This window comes from Diabrotica undecimpunctata, chromosome 3 (genome assembly GCF_040954645.1).
Source record: "Diabrotica undecimpunctata isolate CICGRU chromosome 3, icDiaUnde3, whole genome shotgun sequence".
In the NCBI taxonomy this organism is placed as follows: Eukaryota; Metazoa; Arthropoda; class Insecta; order Coleoptera; family Chrysomelidae; genus Diabrotica; species Diabrotica undecimpunctata.
The window spans coordinates 98,007,818-98,026,232 of record NC_092805.1 but is presented as its reverse complement, the minus strand read 5'-3'; the positions used below and the strand labels follow the sequence as shown (position 1 = coordinate 98,026,232).

The window sequence follows — 18,415 nt, the reverse complement described above, 5'->3', positions numbered from 1 at the left end:
TAAAAGTAAATTAAGCACATATTTGCAATACCTATTAAAAAAGTTCGAGCAATTTTTACTAATTTCTCTAAGCCTGATTGTGTAGTAGATAATTACACTTTTCTTGTTGTTGTTATAGTAGGTTTTATAAGGACCTATAAATAACCTGTGTTTACCGTCCTTTTTACAAATAAAAATGGAAGTGTTATAGATTTTATAATGTATTTATTTATAAGATATACATTTATCCCGTACGTATATTTTAAAAAAATTGTTACAATTTTTTATAAGAGCTTTTACATGACTGTTACGACATATCAAATATACTAATTTTTTATATTAGAATAGATTGTTAAACTTTTTTAAATATATAATAAATTAATAGTATTAAAAAAAATCGTTTTTCTTTAGCATAATAAATATTCCGTTAATAGACATTGGTTATTAATGGCAAAATATGAGCCTTAAACATATGTTACATATGTTAAGAGTACATACATATGTTAAGAGTCCATGAATTAAAATACTCTCCCTACAACTAAACTGATTCTTAAATGCCTTCTTTTCAGGTAGTTAACAAAGTTTAATGTAATAGTAATCTGTTGCTGGACATATATATTATGTATATTATAATATATAACCAGTAACGATGTAACCAGTATAAATATTAACAATCTAAAAGAAAACTCAGATCACTACCAAAGGATAATTGATAAAAAATTATATGACCAAAGAAATCGGAGGTCCGTAACAACAAAATGAACATAGCAAACTGTTTGATAAAACCAAAATAAAGCTAAAACAAAGAAGGAAGATGAAAGTAAGTAGCAAAATACAGAGAATGGAATACACAGAACTTTGTAAGGCAATAAGGAAAAATATAAAGGAGGGCATAAGAAAATACAATGAAAGACTGGTAGAAAATGCAATCGAAAAACTATAAAAAACAAGAAAATCATTAATCATTGGGAAGAAGCAAATCGTTGCTCTAACAAACGAAAACACCAGAATTGCAGATAGAAATAAAATAATACAACTCGTGACTAAATTCTACAGCAAACTATACAAAGCCCCTGAAACACTTAAAGAAGCAATCACCAACCAAGATGCACCAGAAGTCCTTTCGAAAGAAATAGAATCGACACTTACAAAAATGAAAAGTTGTAAAACATTAAACTAGAATAGATGGCGTAACAGTGGAACTGCTTAAATACGCTGGCAAAAAAAACCTAGAAAATCTTAGCAGGCATATTTACGAACTGCCTAAGATCAAGATGCATACCAGGCCACTGGAATACAGCAAACATAATTCTAATTCATAAGAAAGTTAGCAAACAGGATATCAAAAACTACAGATCTATAAGTCTACTACTAATAATATACAAGATATTCACAAAGCTCAACAACAATAGATTAACAAATGCATTCGATGCTTCCCAAGATATGCTACCTAAATACCGCTAGAAATGAAGTTGGCCTAAAAATGAAGTTGAAAAAAACATAATCCATGTACAACGATCTAGTGGATGTCCAATACGTAATAATAAATAACACTGCAATTAAAAGAATAGACGAGTATGTATACCTGGGACAATTAATACATACATCTGGCTCCTTACTCCCAGAAATCAACAGAAGAATGAAACTGGCTTGGGCATCTTTTGGTAGAAATGCAGTTATATTCAAATCGAAGATGCCAAAAAAAGCATTCGTTCAGTGTATACTACCAATCATGACATACGGCTGCGAAACTTCAACACTAAAGAAAGAGATAATAGTGAAACTTAAAGTCATTCAAAGGTCAATGGAGCAATGCATGCTAGGTATAACAAAGAGAGATTGAAAAAAAAAATAGAATGGATCAGACAGAAAACCAAAGTCACTGATGTAATCCACAGATTTAAATCTTAAAAATGGCAGTGGGCGTGACATTTAGCGAGCAGAACTGACAATAGATGGTCCACTAGAACTACACTGTGGTATCCAAGAGGTGACAAGAGACCAAGAAGACGTCCAAATTTAACATGGGACTATGACATAAGGAAAGAAGCCGGTACAACATGGCACAGAGAAGCGAATATTAGACAATCGTGGGCAGAAATGAAGAACGGCTATGTAAGGGAGGCTGCACCATAATCGATAGAAGACGCTGAGAATGATGATGATGTCCTTCATTTATGGCATGCATATAGAACCGGCTTCATGCTTGCTGTTTCAACAGTCTGTATCTTTTAACCTATGTGACGTGAAGAATCCTTATCCACGTAATATATGGCCGTTCTCTTTTTTTCCATACTTTGTACGTGTCTATATCGTACTAGATGATTTTTCTAAATTTCATCATTTGTCATTTCGATCGCGAATAATTTGCTCTTGTCTCGTTTTTTATTCGCCGTGCCTCTAAACGATATGTTTAATGAGATTTCTTGTATAAAGATTTAAAAATAGACAGCTAGTATCAAAACAGAGTAAATTGTAAAATGGTACTATTAATAATGGTTTAACAACACAATTATAGAAACGATTTAATATCTTTCGAGTTTTTGATGACAAAATAATAAGCAGCAACATCAAAAATATTTAATTAAGACCTAAACATGTAATGTTTTAAGGTCTCTTTTATTTATTAACAACTGGAACCTGGAAAATATTGCAAAAATTGTTGTTCTGTTATTTGCGGAGAACAGTTGGAGTGGTGTATTTAGACTTAAGTGAACAAAACTTTTAACAATTATCATTATCATTAAAATATCAAAATAAAGAATACCAATAAAAAATAATTATCATGAACTATTAATAATAAAATCTCCAGTATAAATTAAGACCACAATTACGAATCCACCATCATCTGATCATATACCATCAGAGCGATATTGCGGCATCATTTATTAGGTTACTGCGATTTTGCTAGTTTGAAGTAAGTTTTGTAGATTAATGTTATGTCCCTCCAATTTGAATCTAAGGCTGATATGTCTTCACACTTTGTATCGACATCCAAATTCAAGAGGTAGAAAGATATGTGTTTGTTTGACGATTACTGCACCAATATTTTTATTACTAATTGTCTGTTGCCAATATGTTATTTCCCATGATATTTTTATTCCACTTGGTACAAAAGAACGAAGAAACCACAACATCTCAGCAAGTGGTCCTTAATTGGGAGTTGTAGATCGTGACTACTGAAAACCTTTTTCATTTTCATGAATTATCTCCGTCTAGTGTTCCCACTGATCATTCAAATTTGTGCCCAGATAGCAGTAATTGGTGACCCGTTCTAATTGGTTGTTGCTTGACTAACAGTTATCCAGGTTTAATTTTATTTTTACTGATTATCATATATTTAGTTCTTTTAATATTAAAATCTAAACCAAATGTTCGGCTTTCCTCTGATATGCTTGTAATAAGTGTCTGCATTGCATCTAGACTATCTGCGGTAGATCTACTAAGATACTAAGGTAACGGATTGTCCGTGTAACGTCTGTTGTTCAGTCAGACTGAATAACCGCATTCCTTCGTCTAAATCTGCTAGAGCCACGTTCATTATGTTGATAGCTGCCCTATTCCTCCCTTTGTATCTATCGCTTCTGTCAATTGATCCATGTGATACCCTGAATGTTGCAAATTGTTCATATAATATGTATTGTTGATTATTCGTAGGTCATTACTATCTAATCCATTTGATTCTAGTATGTTCATTAGCTTGTACTTAATTCTATCTAATATTCTTGTGTGTTTTATTTTAGGAACCATTTCAAAAGATGGCCCAAAGGCTTATTGTTGCGTATGTATCTGTAGTTTTCGAATTTCTTTGCGTTTGAATGAACAGAAATTATAGGTATATAGAAAAACTTGTCATCAAGTATATGCATAATATTTATTTAAAAGTAAAATTGGACTTCTTTATTTATTTTTATTTTCAATTAATATATTTAAAAATGACCCCAAAGGAAGACCAAAAAAATTCGCGTTAGTGTTACTGATGTTTTCTTAACGTATTTAAAATGATTTGGTGATATTTGTCCTTAATATTAGTATACACTTCTTGTTCTTCTAGTTTTATATAGGCAATTTTTTTTCTTCGACGTCACTTCCTACTTTAGTGGAATATTATCATTCCATCGATACCGCCGATGACTTGTGCTTCTTCTTCCAATTGGCGAATATTGTGTATATACTGGATACCAAATTAATGTATCAACCGGTCGTAACTTTCCTTCAATTATGTGTTCCGCTCGTGTTCTGTCGTTTGTCCGAATGGGTATTAAAATTTTCAGTGCGTCTGCGAGAATATCTTATATTTCAAGCATCAGAGGTCAATATCTGGTCTTTTGGAGTGACCATTTTGGATTAACCAAGGAGAAGTTCCACTTGTGTTCATCCAAATGAGTATTTATACTACATTGTTGTTCTAATAGGAAGATTAATTATTGGAGTGGACAATTGTTCTCTTGAATTTGTGGCCGATGTATCTCTATCGCCTTGTATTTATTGTATCTATCGCCTTGGTTGGTTTGAAGATTGGTTGGTTGATTGGTTGTAGTACATAGTAAAAATTTATACTTTTTAGTTTTCTTGGTGTTCCATATTCGGATATATCCGTTCTGTCACTACTTTTGACCACTTTTTCTAGATGTTTCGATATTTAAGTTTCCTTGTCGTTTCTCCCTCATTTTCATGTTCACATAATTGGATATCACGTTAGGGTTTTTGTCACTGCTGTCTTTGGTTTGAGTGGTGATTAATTTGAACTGTTGTGTAAATTATTTACACTCACTAAATTATTCTCACCAACCCGTCTGACAGGCGTGGTGTTTTAATGTCAATATTCCCCTTAAAACCAGGTGAGTAGGATACGTCCAAAATCTCACACTGATTTATCAGCCTGTCCCAAGGATTCTGGGGATGTCAAAAAACTGACTATACGGAAACCCAAAAACCCCATAACTCTTTACGTTAGTACATACAATGCCAGAAGTCTACTATCCGAGAAAAAATTCACAGAAATGGAAACTGAAATAAAATTAAATGGGATGTCATAGGTGTCAGCGAAGTTAGAAAGAGAGATGAAACTTTGAAACACTGAAATCAGGGCATATATTCTAACAGATTAGCCCTGAAACTACATCAGTTGGAGGCATCGGTTTCTTTGTCCATAAAAACCACGCGAACAAGATAAAAAACATCTAAAGTATATCATCTATAGTGGCATATCGTATTCTGAAGCTGAACAGTAGATATCAATTCAAAATAGTCTGTGTTTATACAATGTAATATAATGGTCTAAGTTTTCCTTTTCGTTTTTGCTCTACTAAAACAACTAAATATACAATATGTTTGTTGTTTCTTATTTCCACGGTATTGGGATCTTCGGGTTTAGGAAATTTATCAGATCACAAAAATATCATTCATTCCAGACGAAACGTCAGGAAGAAATAACTTCCACGCCCTATAAACCAGTGACTACAGGCGAAAAAAATGTACCATTATATCAGAATAGTAATAACAATAGTCGAATATAAAATTACATATTTAAGCTTTGCTGCTTAGAACTCTTTGCTGTACAGTAATACACGAAGCAACAAGGATATGCAAAAGAAACATGTCTATATGCCATGAAAACAATCGATAGTAAAAAAGCAATCTTGGCATGACGCTGGACAAAAAAATTGAGTTGGAAAATTGTTGGTTTAATTGTACTAACCGCGGAAACCTTTCGGAACATTATATATATATATATATATATATATATATATATATATATATATATATATATATATATATATATATATATATATATATATATATATATATATATATATATATATATATATATATATATATATATATATATATATATATATATATATAAATTTATAAACGTATTCTTCTTTATGTGAAATTTAAAAGGGAAATTCACAGTGGTTGGATGTATACCATAGTCTAAAAAAACTTACAATGAAGTAAAAACTTCTGTTTGTAAAATGGTATACAATTTTATTATTAAAATTTTTAAAAATTGTCCAAAATTGATTTATAATAAGATTATTTTAAGAACGTTTTCGATTCTATGAGATCATTATCAGTGAAAACAGTCTATAGAGAGGTATAGTTGAAACAAACCACATAATGAGGTCTCTTAGATGACCCTTAAATATCATAATTTTAGTAACTAACATTGGTTGTATTACTGTATGTGGCAACTACTATATACACGTTTTTAAAAGATAAAAAATTTATAAATCCCTTTCGGATAATTTTTAAAAATTTTAATATAAAATTTTATACCATTTTACAAAAAGAATTTTTTACTTCATTCTAAGTTTCTTCTTTGTTTATTTGACACAGACTTTTTTTTAGAAATCTCTGGACCTATTCACTTGTTTAAAGTTGAGAAGTTGCTCAGTCAGAGAGGTTTTTTGATGTTAAGGGTAAACGGAATAAAGTTCAAGCAGTGCTTAATGGCCAGAAAAGGTTACCGCAGATGGAGGTGTTCTGTAGGGACTGGCTGTAAAGCAAAGTTGACTACAGATTTCGAAGTCACTTTTATATCTAACGGATTTCTTGAGCATAACCACGATATACAAACTTAGATTACTTAATAACTGTGATTCGTTATCAATCTACGGGTGATATAATTTTAGAAGGATGATTGACAAAAATGTACTAAATATTACAAATTAAAACAAATTATAAACGTTAAGTACCGAATAAAAAATAAAATTATAATAAATATTTTTTAACATATCTTGCATTCAATTTTTTTCATCTTCTCTACTACAACATTACAAGGCGATAGCCTAAGATAGGGGTGACTTAAGGCTACCGCCTTGTAATTTTAGTCTTGGAAGAGCTATCCCTGGACTGACAAAATCTAATAAGACATTAAATGAAGATCGTACCACTTCAGCTATAACTCCTGCAACTCAACATTACTTGGCAACCTTGTCAGGATGTGTAAAGGGACCTTATAATCTTCAAAATAACCATACATACCTTAAATTCGTTATTTGTCTTGTGGTTATGAATACTAGAATGATTAATAAATCAATATAAAAAAAGGTATCAAAGTGATTATCACATTTTCTAGACTCTAGGGTCGTCATAAAGACTTCGTAAAGAAATATTACGTTCCATGCATGATAATTTTTAGACTAGTGGCCTAGGTAGTTATTTCTATTATCTCGGGAACCGTTCACTTACAAAATCGAAGAATATGCCACAATTGATTATCTATGTGAGAGCTTACACTTACATATTTAGTCGTCAACGATATTCAACAATTAGATTCAATATTAAATTTTGATTCTTTCGTTCGTCCTTTTATTTTAGCAATCAGAGTATCACACCTCACAATAAAGAAAAACCAGAATAAGTGTACCGATTTCAATGCGTGCAATCATTTCACAAAATACGTGTTTTCTTTTTTGTCCATCATAGAAAGCATTAAACTTTCTTCTGAAGATAGGCAAGAGCAAATTGTTATTAGTTAAGCAAACAGCAAGTAAAGTGGTCAAAGTATTACTCAAAATAATATCGTCCCCTGTTAAAATGTAGTTTTAGATATTATTTTTCAAAACGTCCACCCTGTTCACATATAAATAACAAAACCAACCCATGGATTATATATCTAACAGGTACGAAAATCATGGGTCAGTGTTGGAGAATCAAAAAGGCATAGATTTAAATGTTGTATAAAATTATCGTTAAAGCGGATACATCGCATGGATATCTAATATTTAAGCAATGGGTATACATTAAAAACTTACTGATTAAAAAAAACTGACTGACTGGTTTACTCCGTTTGAAGAGGTTTACTCTCCGGACACTGGAACTCACTTAAAGCTTGGGTGTATGTTACCTGAAGTAAAATTTAATTAAAACATTAAACATTAAATAATATTAACAACATCATGTACAATCTTTGGTAACATTATATATTTTAAAGGGTTTTTACCCTAATATTTTGGTGGCTCAGGCATGGTAACCTGTAAGTATAACCATTTTGCTTTTTTAACCTTAGTCAAAATTTTAAACCACGTTTGCTTTAATTAAATGGTTTATACTTATTTTAGGTATTTTTAACCTGATGATGGAACTGTTGTTCCGAAAACGTTCGTGTTTTTAATGTAGCCCTTTTAAGGGTTTTTATAAAATATACCCATTTACAAAGATTAACCTCTTTTTGTGATATGTGGTATACAGCCAGCTGCAGGAATTATTTTCGTTGTGGATTTTACTGATTTACTTATAAACTATGGATTTCCATCTCTTCCTCTTCTTCTGTGCCAAATTCATTGTCTGGTTCGATTGGAATGATAATAGATCGAGAAACTTATTCAATGTTATTATTAACAGTTCACAATCTTGATTTCTCTGTTTTTACGTGGTTTACGGCATTTGTTCAGTTATTTTTCGTTACTTTTGTTATGGAATTTAGTAAAAGTTTTTTGACATCCTCCAATTTAAAAGTTGTATTTTGTCTGGCCACTTCACTAACAAATGATCATTTGCAAACCATTTTGAGGCGTTGATTGAAAAAACCATTGAATATAATAGACCCCTGATACTTGTCTTTGTCGACTTTGAAAAAGAATTTGATACGGTCAATCAAAGTGAAATGCTCCAAGTAAAACAATGTAGAATATATCACCGATACATATCCCTCATCAGACACATCTATCAGCATGCTACAGCCTGTGTAAGACTTAATGAAGATACTGGGACCTTTCGTATTGAAAGAGGCGTTCGGCAAGGAGACAACATGTCTCCTAAATTATTTACAACTTTGCTAGAATACGCTTGTAAAACAATAGATTGGAACGAAAGGGGCATCAATGTAGATGGAAAATTTTTAAATAACCTTAAATTTGCAGATGATATCGTTCTTATTGCAGATAGCTTTGATCAGGCACAGATAATGCTCCAAGAACTCCATACTGCCACAAAAAGAGTTGGTCTTAAAATAAATTTTTCAATAACACAATTTATGACAAATTTAGTCCACAACAAAAACATCTCAGTAGAAAACAGATATTGAGCCATTTGACTCATATAAATACTTGGGCCATGAGATCAGAATAAGTCGAGACAACCAAACAATCGAGCTGAAAAGAAGAATAAACCTCGCTTGGGCTGCATTTGGAAAGATGAAGGATATTTTTAGTTCTAAGATTCCAATGTGTCTAAAAAGAAAAGTATTTAATCAATGTAATTTGCCAGTGATGACCTACGGCGCAGAAACCCTAAAACTCACAAAAACAACAGTGAGTAAACTACAAGTTGCAGAAAGGGCAATGGAGAGAATAATGTTGGGATTTCTCTACGTGATAGAATACCCAATGCTACTATACGCAAAATATCAGGAGTAGCAGACGTTATTGAAAGGATAACAACACTAAAGTGGAACTGGGCAGGTCATGTAGCAAGATCAGTTGATGACCGGTGGACAAAAAGAATTTTAGAATGGAGACCCCGAATACAAGCTAACAGAAATAGAGGTTGACCTATAATAGTTATTCCTTTTTTTTTGGCCATTCCGTCAATGACATCTTTTATAGTACGATTTATGTTGCCTTGCAATTCGTAATAATTCCGTTTTAAACATAGTCTGATCATACGGTATTGTTTTGCGTTGGAGTCAGTCAATTACATCTACTTTTTTTTTTCACGAGACCGTTGGTAACTGTTCCACTAATTTTGAGTGATAGCTGGCTTTATCGAAAACAACTACAGCATTATTCGGTAGAAAATTCAATACCTGAAGAAAGTTATCCTTAAAAACATCGGAGTTCCTTTCTTCGTGGTAATATTTAGTGGATTTTGAAACGAACTGAAATAAATCATGCTCCACAAAAACCATGTTCGCTACCAATGTGCGTGATTAATAATCTTTGACCGTTTTCTGCGGCAGCATTTAAACCAGTAGAATATCCTTTTAAAAAGGATTGTGAGAACTTTATTTCTCTCTACCCATGTTTTTGAAACGGTATGATTTTCATTTATATAACTTATCGCGGTCAAAGTGAGGAAAATTATTATCTGTTATTGCCTTTAATATTGTAGCCAAAGTAGGAATCAGCTTTTTTAAATAGAACGAATGAACTTTTCTTCAAAGGACGTTTGTATGAAAGTCATTAATTTTCATTGGTTGTTTTCCTTCGTTTTTTTTTTTAATTCAGTAGGTACTGTTTCCTTGTTTTCTTTCACTTAAAAATCCATTAATGGTTCTTTCACCAACACCTGTCATACATTTACTACTTCTACTACTACTACATAGACACTACATTTAACAGGTTAGTTTTCTCTCTCATAGAATACGCGCTGTTTTTAAGTTTAGCTCCAACAAATTGAAACGATGTATGTAATTACGTGGCTGAAGGTTCTAAACCAAGGCTAAAATACAAAAACTCGGTCGGCAGGTAGGCAAGTACCCCAAAGATGATTTGTCTAATTTCTCAAAGTCATTAATAAAGGATTATCTCCTAATGACACAAAGTATTCTATGAATGTTTTTTACAAAATGAACTTTTACAAAATTCGAGCTTTCTATTTTCGTATTATTATTATAAGAATTTTTAATTTCATGGGGTCTTTTTTTAAAGTATATTTAAACTAAACAAATTAATGTGTTACTCGTAATTTTTTATAAAAAAAAACATTGTTAGTTTCAACAACATCCGTACGGCAATGGTTTATGGCCTTGACGGTAACACTTAACCTATATTTGATGATTTGCCTCTATAATCAGCTGACAGCTAGTTGTGCCAAAATACCCGCCAGATATCGTCGAACTGCATTATATCCACGGTGTAAATTGCAAGTGTGGATCAGGTTATTGTTGAGTAAGTTGTTTCCCGCTTAATTCTTTGTCAGGTACTTAGATACTTCGTTATATCATTTTATTTTTAAAATTTTAACTTTTTAGGTGTAGAAGAATAAAAATGTAATTTTAATAGGATTCGAAACTAGATTCTGTTGGCATTTTTCTTTACCTACTAATTATTATAAAATGCAAACTAACTATAATTTTGACCATACAAGACTGGATTTTTACTGGAATGGAAGTCAAAACGTCAAGTAAATTATTTCCAATCTTGTAATTATATATTTTCTGATGTCCTCCTCGAACATCAGGAAGATGCACAACTAATCTGACATGACAATGGCGTGTTACCTTGCCGAAACGTCGTCAAAAAACAATAGTTTTTCTTAAAACCAAAACTATGCAACGCGGAGTCAAACCTGGAAAACCACAAAAATAACATATATTAATTAATTTAATTTTCATTATATTTTGATTACCAGGTATCTTCTATGTTTATACTCTGCTTCTATCTATATTCTGTGTGTATTATTTAATTGTGTAATTATTTTAATATCTAATATTAGTAATATAATCAACATTGAAAAGATCATATTATCTTAGTATTGAAAGAATCTATTAGTATCAGTACTATTATAAATCACTTCATAGAGTGCCATTTCAGCATGAAATATTTGTAGAAAATGTTGCATAGTAAAGTATTTCGTTCATTATTAGCTACAGATTTTCATCTTAAACAGTTTTAAACATTATGTTGCTACTCTGTGCATGGTAAGTGTCGCATTTGTAGATAGAATTAAATGAAGCAATATGTTTTGTTAATGCAGTCATAAAAAATCTTATGAATTCTTAATTTTAGGTTGCGTGAAGAATATTCTTAGGAATTCGAGAGAAAACCCTCTGCTGCCTTTCCAATTAATGCAAGATTACTATAATATAGTGCCTTCACTTGTGTGGAATATGAATAATACCAACATTAGCAAAAATGCAAGTATTGTGAACACTGAAAATCGTCACGAATGTGATGTCTGTCACAAAACGTACAAAAATAAAAGACACCTTTATCGACACCAGAAGGGAGAATGTATTGGCGTTGAGCCGAAATTTAAGTGCGAAATTTGTTTCAATTTGTTCAGAAGGAAGTATCATCTTTCCAGGCATATGATCAATAGACATTCAGTAAAATAAGATTTAAAACCTGAGCGGTTTCTGATAAAATAATAGATAATAATAGTTTAACAAATGCATTTTAGAATTGGGCATTAAGTTAAGCAGAGTTTGTATATATGTATATATATATATATATATATATATATATATATATATATATATATATATATATATATATATATATATATTTGTAATTTCCATTTAAAGAAGCTATCGCAAAATTATATTTCACTGATATGCCTGAATTGTGACAAAATTTTTGTTTATGAATATGAAAATGTTATTTTTTATTTGCAGGTCCATAATAATTGCAGTTCAGTTTGATCATAAAATTTTGACTATCTTAAAATAGTCTACCATTTTCGGCGTTTATACGTTCTAGTCTGGTCCTAACGTTTCCTCTTCAACGGCTGCGGACATTGTCACACGCGATGCGGTAGCGGCCATAACTTCGTGTCAGTTACTGATGATGTTTTTGAAGTATCTGCGCTATTTATCTGCTATAAGTATTGGAATTTTCGGTGCGTTTGGTGAGAGGTTTTGTATTTCCTAGCACTGGGACTATTTCTCAACATCTGTGGATAGTAGTGTAAACATTCTACTAATCACCTGTTTTTAATGTTTGGTAAGAAAGCTTAACCTTTCAGTTCTCTATGTTGGTAGATAGTGCCACCGATTGTTGTTTTAAATATAGATCTCTTTGTGTTTCTTGGAGCATAATCGTTTTGTTCCAGTTATGGTTGGAAATGCAAAACATTGGAAAAATAAAAATGTAAGAGTTTTGGATTTCATAAAAACGCTATAAACTAAAAAACCTCTTCCCTGGCGTTCCGAAAGTTCCAGTACCAATTGGGACCAACTGACTGATCGATGGAGGCACACGAAGGATATAAATACCGTATATACTTTAGGAAGAACATCGGTGAGCAACAGAAGGTTATTTTTTTGGAGTTTCTGAGATGTATAGATCGCTTAGTATTTCTTGGAGCATAATCGTTCTGCCCCAGTTGTGGTTGGAATAACAAAACATTCTTCTTCTTTAGGTGTCGTCTTCTTAGCGAAGGTTGGCGATGACCTCTGCAAAGTCTTCCCTATTTTGGGCTTTTCTTATTAAACTTTGAAAGTCTAATCCTGTCCAATCTTTGTTCCAAGTTATACCTGTCGTGTCTAAATATGTGTCCAAGATAAGACGTTTTACGCTTCTTGACAATTTCTGTGACCTCACGTTCTCTATTCATACGCCTTAAAACTTCTTCCTTTCTAACGCGGTCGGTCCATGGAATTTTCAGTATACGACGAAATACCCACATCTCAAAGCTCTCTAAACGTCGTAACGAGTCCAAGCTTCCACGCCGTGTAATAGTACACTATATACAAAACACTTTATCATGCGGTATCGTAGGGACAAATCAAGATTACGGGTAGTGAGTAACTGTCGCATCTTTAAGAACTAGATTATTGTTGACTAGTAGGTTTATAACTGATGTGTGTTTTTTTGAAATTACCATTGTTTTGGTTTTTTTTTTATATTCACGTTAAGGCCGTATAGTTCTCCTTCTCGCACTACTTTGCTTAACAGAATTTGTAGTTCTTCTTCACTGCCAGCAATCAGTACTGTATCATCGGCAACAAAACATTGGAAAATCATAATATGTACAGGTTTTGTATTTCATAGCGATGCTATGAACTGCAACACCTCACACAAGGAGCAATGAAAGTTCCAGGATCAATTGCGACCAACGGACATCTGTGGAGGCACACGAAGCATAGAAATACCTTAGATACTTTAGGAAGACCATCACTGAGCAACAGAAGCTTACTTTTTCGAAACTTATAGATCTCTTAGTATCTTTTGGAGTATAATCGTTTTGTCCCAGTTGAGGTTGGAATAACAAAACATTGGTAAATCAAAATATTTACAGGTTTTGTATTTCATAGCAATGCTATGAACTGCAAAACCTCACTCAAGGCGCAGCGAAAGTTCAAGAACCAATTGGGACTGTAGAAGACCATATCTGTGGAGGCACAGGAAGGGTATAAACTGAATCCAACAGGTTATGTTGCTGCCCCATTGCCTTTGATAATGTCTGCTGTAGTTACAGCCGAAATTTTAGAAATGTTACAAAACAATTTTAGAATTTGATCGAATCTGTCAGTAGCTAGAATTTTTTGCGTTTATATTTCAGTATAGATAGTAATATTACTACTCGATTAAATACCTATTTACTATCTCAAATTTTGCTTTTTTTTGAATTTCAGTATTACGCTATTGTTACAATGCTATAAGACAATATAATAACAATATTCATATGGGTATACGTACGATATCAGCTTATTTTCTATTTACTCTATAAAGTATATCAGTATTAAAAATGTTTATACTCATAAGACTGCAAATTATTTATATTTTTATACTCTTTAGATCACTTTTATGAATAATGCCATATTTATCTATTAGATACTTAAAAATGGAAGATGTGATCTCACACATTACTTATTATTAATTACCAAAGTTGTTGTAATCGTATTCTTAATTTAATTTTATGTTCTACTTTTTTAGTATTAGTGAGTTTATAAGTAAATTTCCTTATAGTTTTAATTCACAAATGTTGCCAGTGACCCCGTTTTTGATTTTAAACAGTAATAAGTAAGTTTTTATAACATAACATTGAATAGGCATTTGAGCTTGTTAAGATCTGCCGCAATTAAGAAAATTAATTTCATAACTTTAACACAGTTACTGCAAGTTGAAATAAGGAGTTTTTACCGGTTTTGAAACAACAGACTATGTAGGAGTTATTATAGAAAATTAGGACGATTGAAGGATTATTTGACAGTTTGTTCCATGGAAAAATTTATATTTAAATTATTTATATTTTGACGAATTATAATGAAGGCATTGCTAGTTACACAGACGATCGGACGAATTAGACCAATTTAAACAGAAAGTACTAACAAAAGGACAGAAACAGTGAACAACCAAGAATTTGTTGGCGGAAAAATGAAAAAATTAAACCATATGGAGAAATCAAAGAAATAACAGACACATTGACATAGATAATATAGAACAAGTAATGTCTTTACTAAAAGTCCCAGTATATCTATTTTATCTCAAAACTATAATATATAATACCAAACTCAGAAGTTTCTTAAAAAATAACAAAAAATTTAAGTGTCAAAATTTCGAGTAACATTAGATTCGTTTTAAATATCAAACATTGTTTTTGAAAATAAGTAACTCTCTTAAGTAGATACTCCTTTACAGCTTTAATAATTGTCTTGATAACATTTTAACAAGTTTTCTACTAAATTATTTAGCACATCTTGGCTTATTTGCAAACAAAGTTAAGGCATTAGTTACCTTAACTCCTAAAGAGTTTCGGAGTGTGATTTGTGTGTATCCAATATCCAAGTATGTAAGTCCAAAGCATGCTCAATACAATCGAGATCAGGAGACCTGGATTGTAACTACAAATTTAATTGAATTGCATTATTACCAAGGAAGGGGAAGAGTGAAAGATAGCGTGGAAATTTAGAATAAAATTATTGGTGACTTTGTGTTACCATAAATCTATGACTATAAATTCCACTGATCACATTCCTATTCTTAACGAATAATATGATCTCACATTTTAACAGAACATAAATTTCCTGGATAACTGGATACGTCGATGATCCCTTTTGACTGATGACAGTCAAAAACATCCAAAACGAGACTTGTCCATGAAGAATACAAATTTCCATTCTTCACGCCAATTTCAATGTTGTGGAGCTCTAGTTTTGTATTTGTACTATGTGGTTAACGGAACCTTTCTTCAAAGAACCTCATGACCACAGAAACCTTTCGACATAAAGTTTCTATTTAAATTGCAGTTTGTGTCGTATTAAAAAAACCGGCTGTTCCTTATTTTACAGATTCACAAGGAAAAATTTAATTTCCTGTAGTCGGCTGTATATCATATATTAAGAAATCCTTTATAAGAGGTATATTTATTTAAACGAACCCTTTCGGCCTAAATCACAGAACGTTTCGGAATAACTATTCCATCTTCAATGCTGCTACTAGGTATACATGTTTGAAGCCACTAAATATATGGGTGAAAACCTTTTATAAATGTTATTTAATTGGTATTCGGTTACTGTAATTTTTGTAGGTTGTTAAAATTTTAAGTATATTCACTTTATGACAACGCAATCTCCCAAAGAGGATTTCTGGTCTGGAGACTTAGTCTTTAAATGGTTTTCTTAAGTCTCTAAACGGTTCTAAGGTTGCTACCTAAGGTCCGTTTTGAGGCCATAGTAACCATGTAATATAATACCAATTAAATCATTTAAAGGGTCTTTCCATATGTTTAGTGACTTTAAACATGTATACCTAGTAACAGCACTAAAGATGGAATATTTATTCGGGAAACGTTATATCACTTAGTCCGAAAGAGTTCTTTTAAATAAATGTAACTTTTATAAAGGATTTTTTAATAAAAAAAAATTGGTTTACAGATGTCGAGTGGCACTCTTCGAGCATATAGAATAATGTAACGGCCTTACTCATCCCGCAACATTTTTGGTTTCATTGTAACGACTAACTAATCGAAACATTAGACTTTGCCATACATTAAATTTAATTTCAGTAATATTAATAATTAACTCAGGAATATGCGTCACTAGAAATATTTGTGAATTTTTGAAGTATGTGACAATTCAATGATGAGTAGAGTCAGTGCCATAAGTATACATACTCCTTTTTCGAATTAGTAGTTAGAGAATAGTACATTTTTTTTTAAATGAATCTCTAAGTCACTATACCTTGCTTAAAAATCTATGTACTGATTACCAATTGAAAGAATGAACCAACCGAGAGAATTGTTGAAAACCCAAATGTTTTCAAATAAAACCATTCTAATAAAAAAAAAATATGTGAACTTAACAGAAAGAAAAGCGAGATTCAAGAATATAAAACATTTAAGAATACAAAGAAAATAGTTAATCTGTTCTTGTTAGAACAGAAGAACGGATTTGGATATAAACACGCAAATCCTACGTGTATAACGTTGGGTGGTGTATATACCATGCGATCCGTATGTATGGAATAAATTTATTTTTAGTGTTATTATGTAAATTTGTACTACGTGAAAAAAACTTGAAACAGGTTGATTTTTATTCTTAAATTGACAATTTACAATATAAAAATAATAAGCCCCTACAGCACCTCCTTTGAATTATAAGCACCCCCTCGAAAATTTTAAGTAACAAGGGGGGTAGTATGGCACTTTGTTACAAAGGGATTTTATTCCTCTGTTCAGCAATATAAAGTTTTTTGAGCATGTTGAATCATGACTGAAAAAATTGATTTTTACAATTAAATTAAATGTTCAACTTGACCACCATTATTTACTTCTTGACAATAACCGAGGCGATTTTGGAATTCTCGTACAACATTTTGTATGACCTCGGGGGTTATTTTGTTAATTTCTTCCGTTATCCTAACTTTTAAATCAGCAATATTGCCTGTTCTATTAAAATATACTTTAGAAGTAATCAGGTATTTTCGTATCTGTTCTGCTAAACATTAGGGAAAAAACTTTGAAGATAATAACATATTAGTCAAAAAGCCAAATAAACAATTGTTATGAATCTAGTAGGCTGCTGTCATTTAGGTATTTAAAGTTACTAAAAGACATCAGTATAATATTTGTGCGCGAATTAAATTTAATTATGGTTTATTTGTCCGAGACTCAAAGAATAGACATTTTAATTATGATTGGTTGTGGTAATAAAACAAGGACTCAAAAGGAGATTTGTGAAATGTTTAATAATAAATACTCTGGTCAACAAGTTTCGCAATCTACAGTTAGCAAAATTGAAAAAAAGTTTTGTTATACTGGACATGTAAAAAATATTGAAAAACCAGATAGAAATGTTAAATTTACTGATGAAAAAAAGTTAGATGTCCTTCTAGAGATTGAGGAAAATCCGCGTAAGAAAACTCGAAAACATGCCGCATTCAAGAATGATGTAAGTAAACCATCTATTTTGAGAGTTTTGCATAAAGACTTACAAAGTTCAGTTGGTTCAGGAGTTAACTGTAGATGATCCTGATAGAAGGCAAGAATTCTGTGAAATGATGATGGACAGAATGAACGCAGATTTGAAGTTCATAAACAAAATAGTTTTTTTCTGATGAAGCGTTTCATTTAAATGGAACGGTTAACAAACAAAACTGTAGATATTGGACCAGAGAAAATCCTCACTGGTTGTGTGAGACTCAGACGCAATATCCTAAAAAAGTTAACGTTTGGGCTGGTATCATTAACAATAAAATTATTGCTCCTTATTTTTTTTTCAGGGCCCAGTTGATAGTGAGGTTTATCTAGATTTTTTGATTAAATTTGTAGTGCCTACATTACGAACTCAAGACGGAACTCCACCGCATTTTGCACGTAT

General features: G+C 31.7%; 1 protein-coding gene across 42 annotated transcripts in view; it reads left to right on the top strand.

The window, feature by feature from the left end:
• lola (longitudinals lacking) overlaps window positions 1–18,415 on the top strand; it is a 604,955-nt gene that overhangs the window by 112,716 nt on the left and 473,824 nt on the right. The window contains exon 5 of one of the 42 annotated variants that reach the window (XM_072526356.1): window positions 6,337–6,584. The exons of the other annotated variants lie outside the window; for them this stretch is intronic. Within the exon in view, the coding sequence (XP_072382457.1) occupies window positions 6,337–6,569 (233 nt within the window). The 3' untranslated portion in view covers window positions 6,570–6,584. Of the gene's footprint in view, window positions 1–6,336; window positions 6,585–18,415 lie in introns of those variants that run through there. 42 annotated transcript variants of the gene reach the window in all.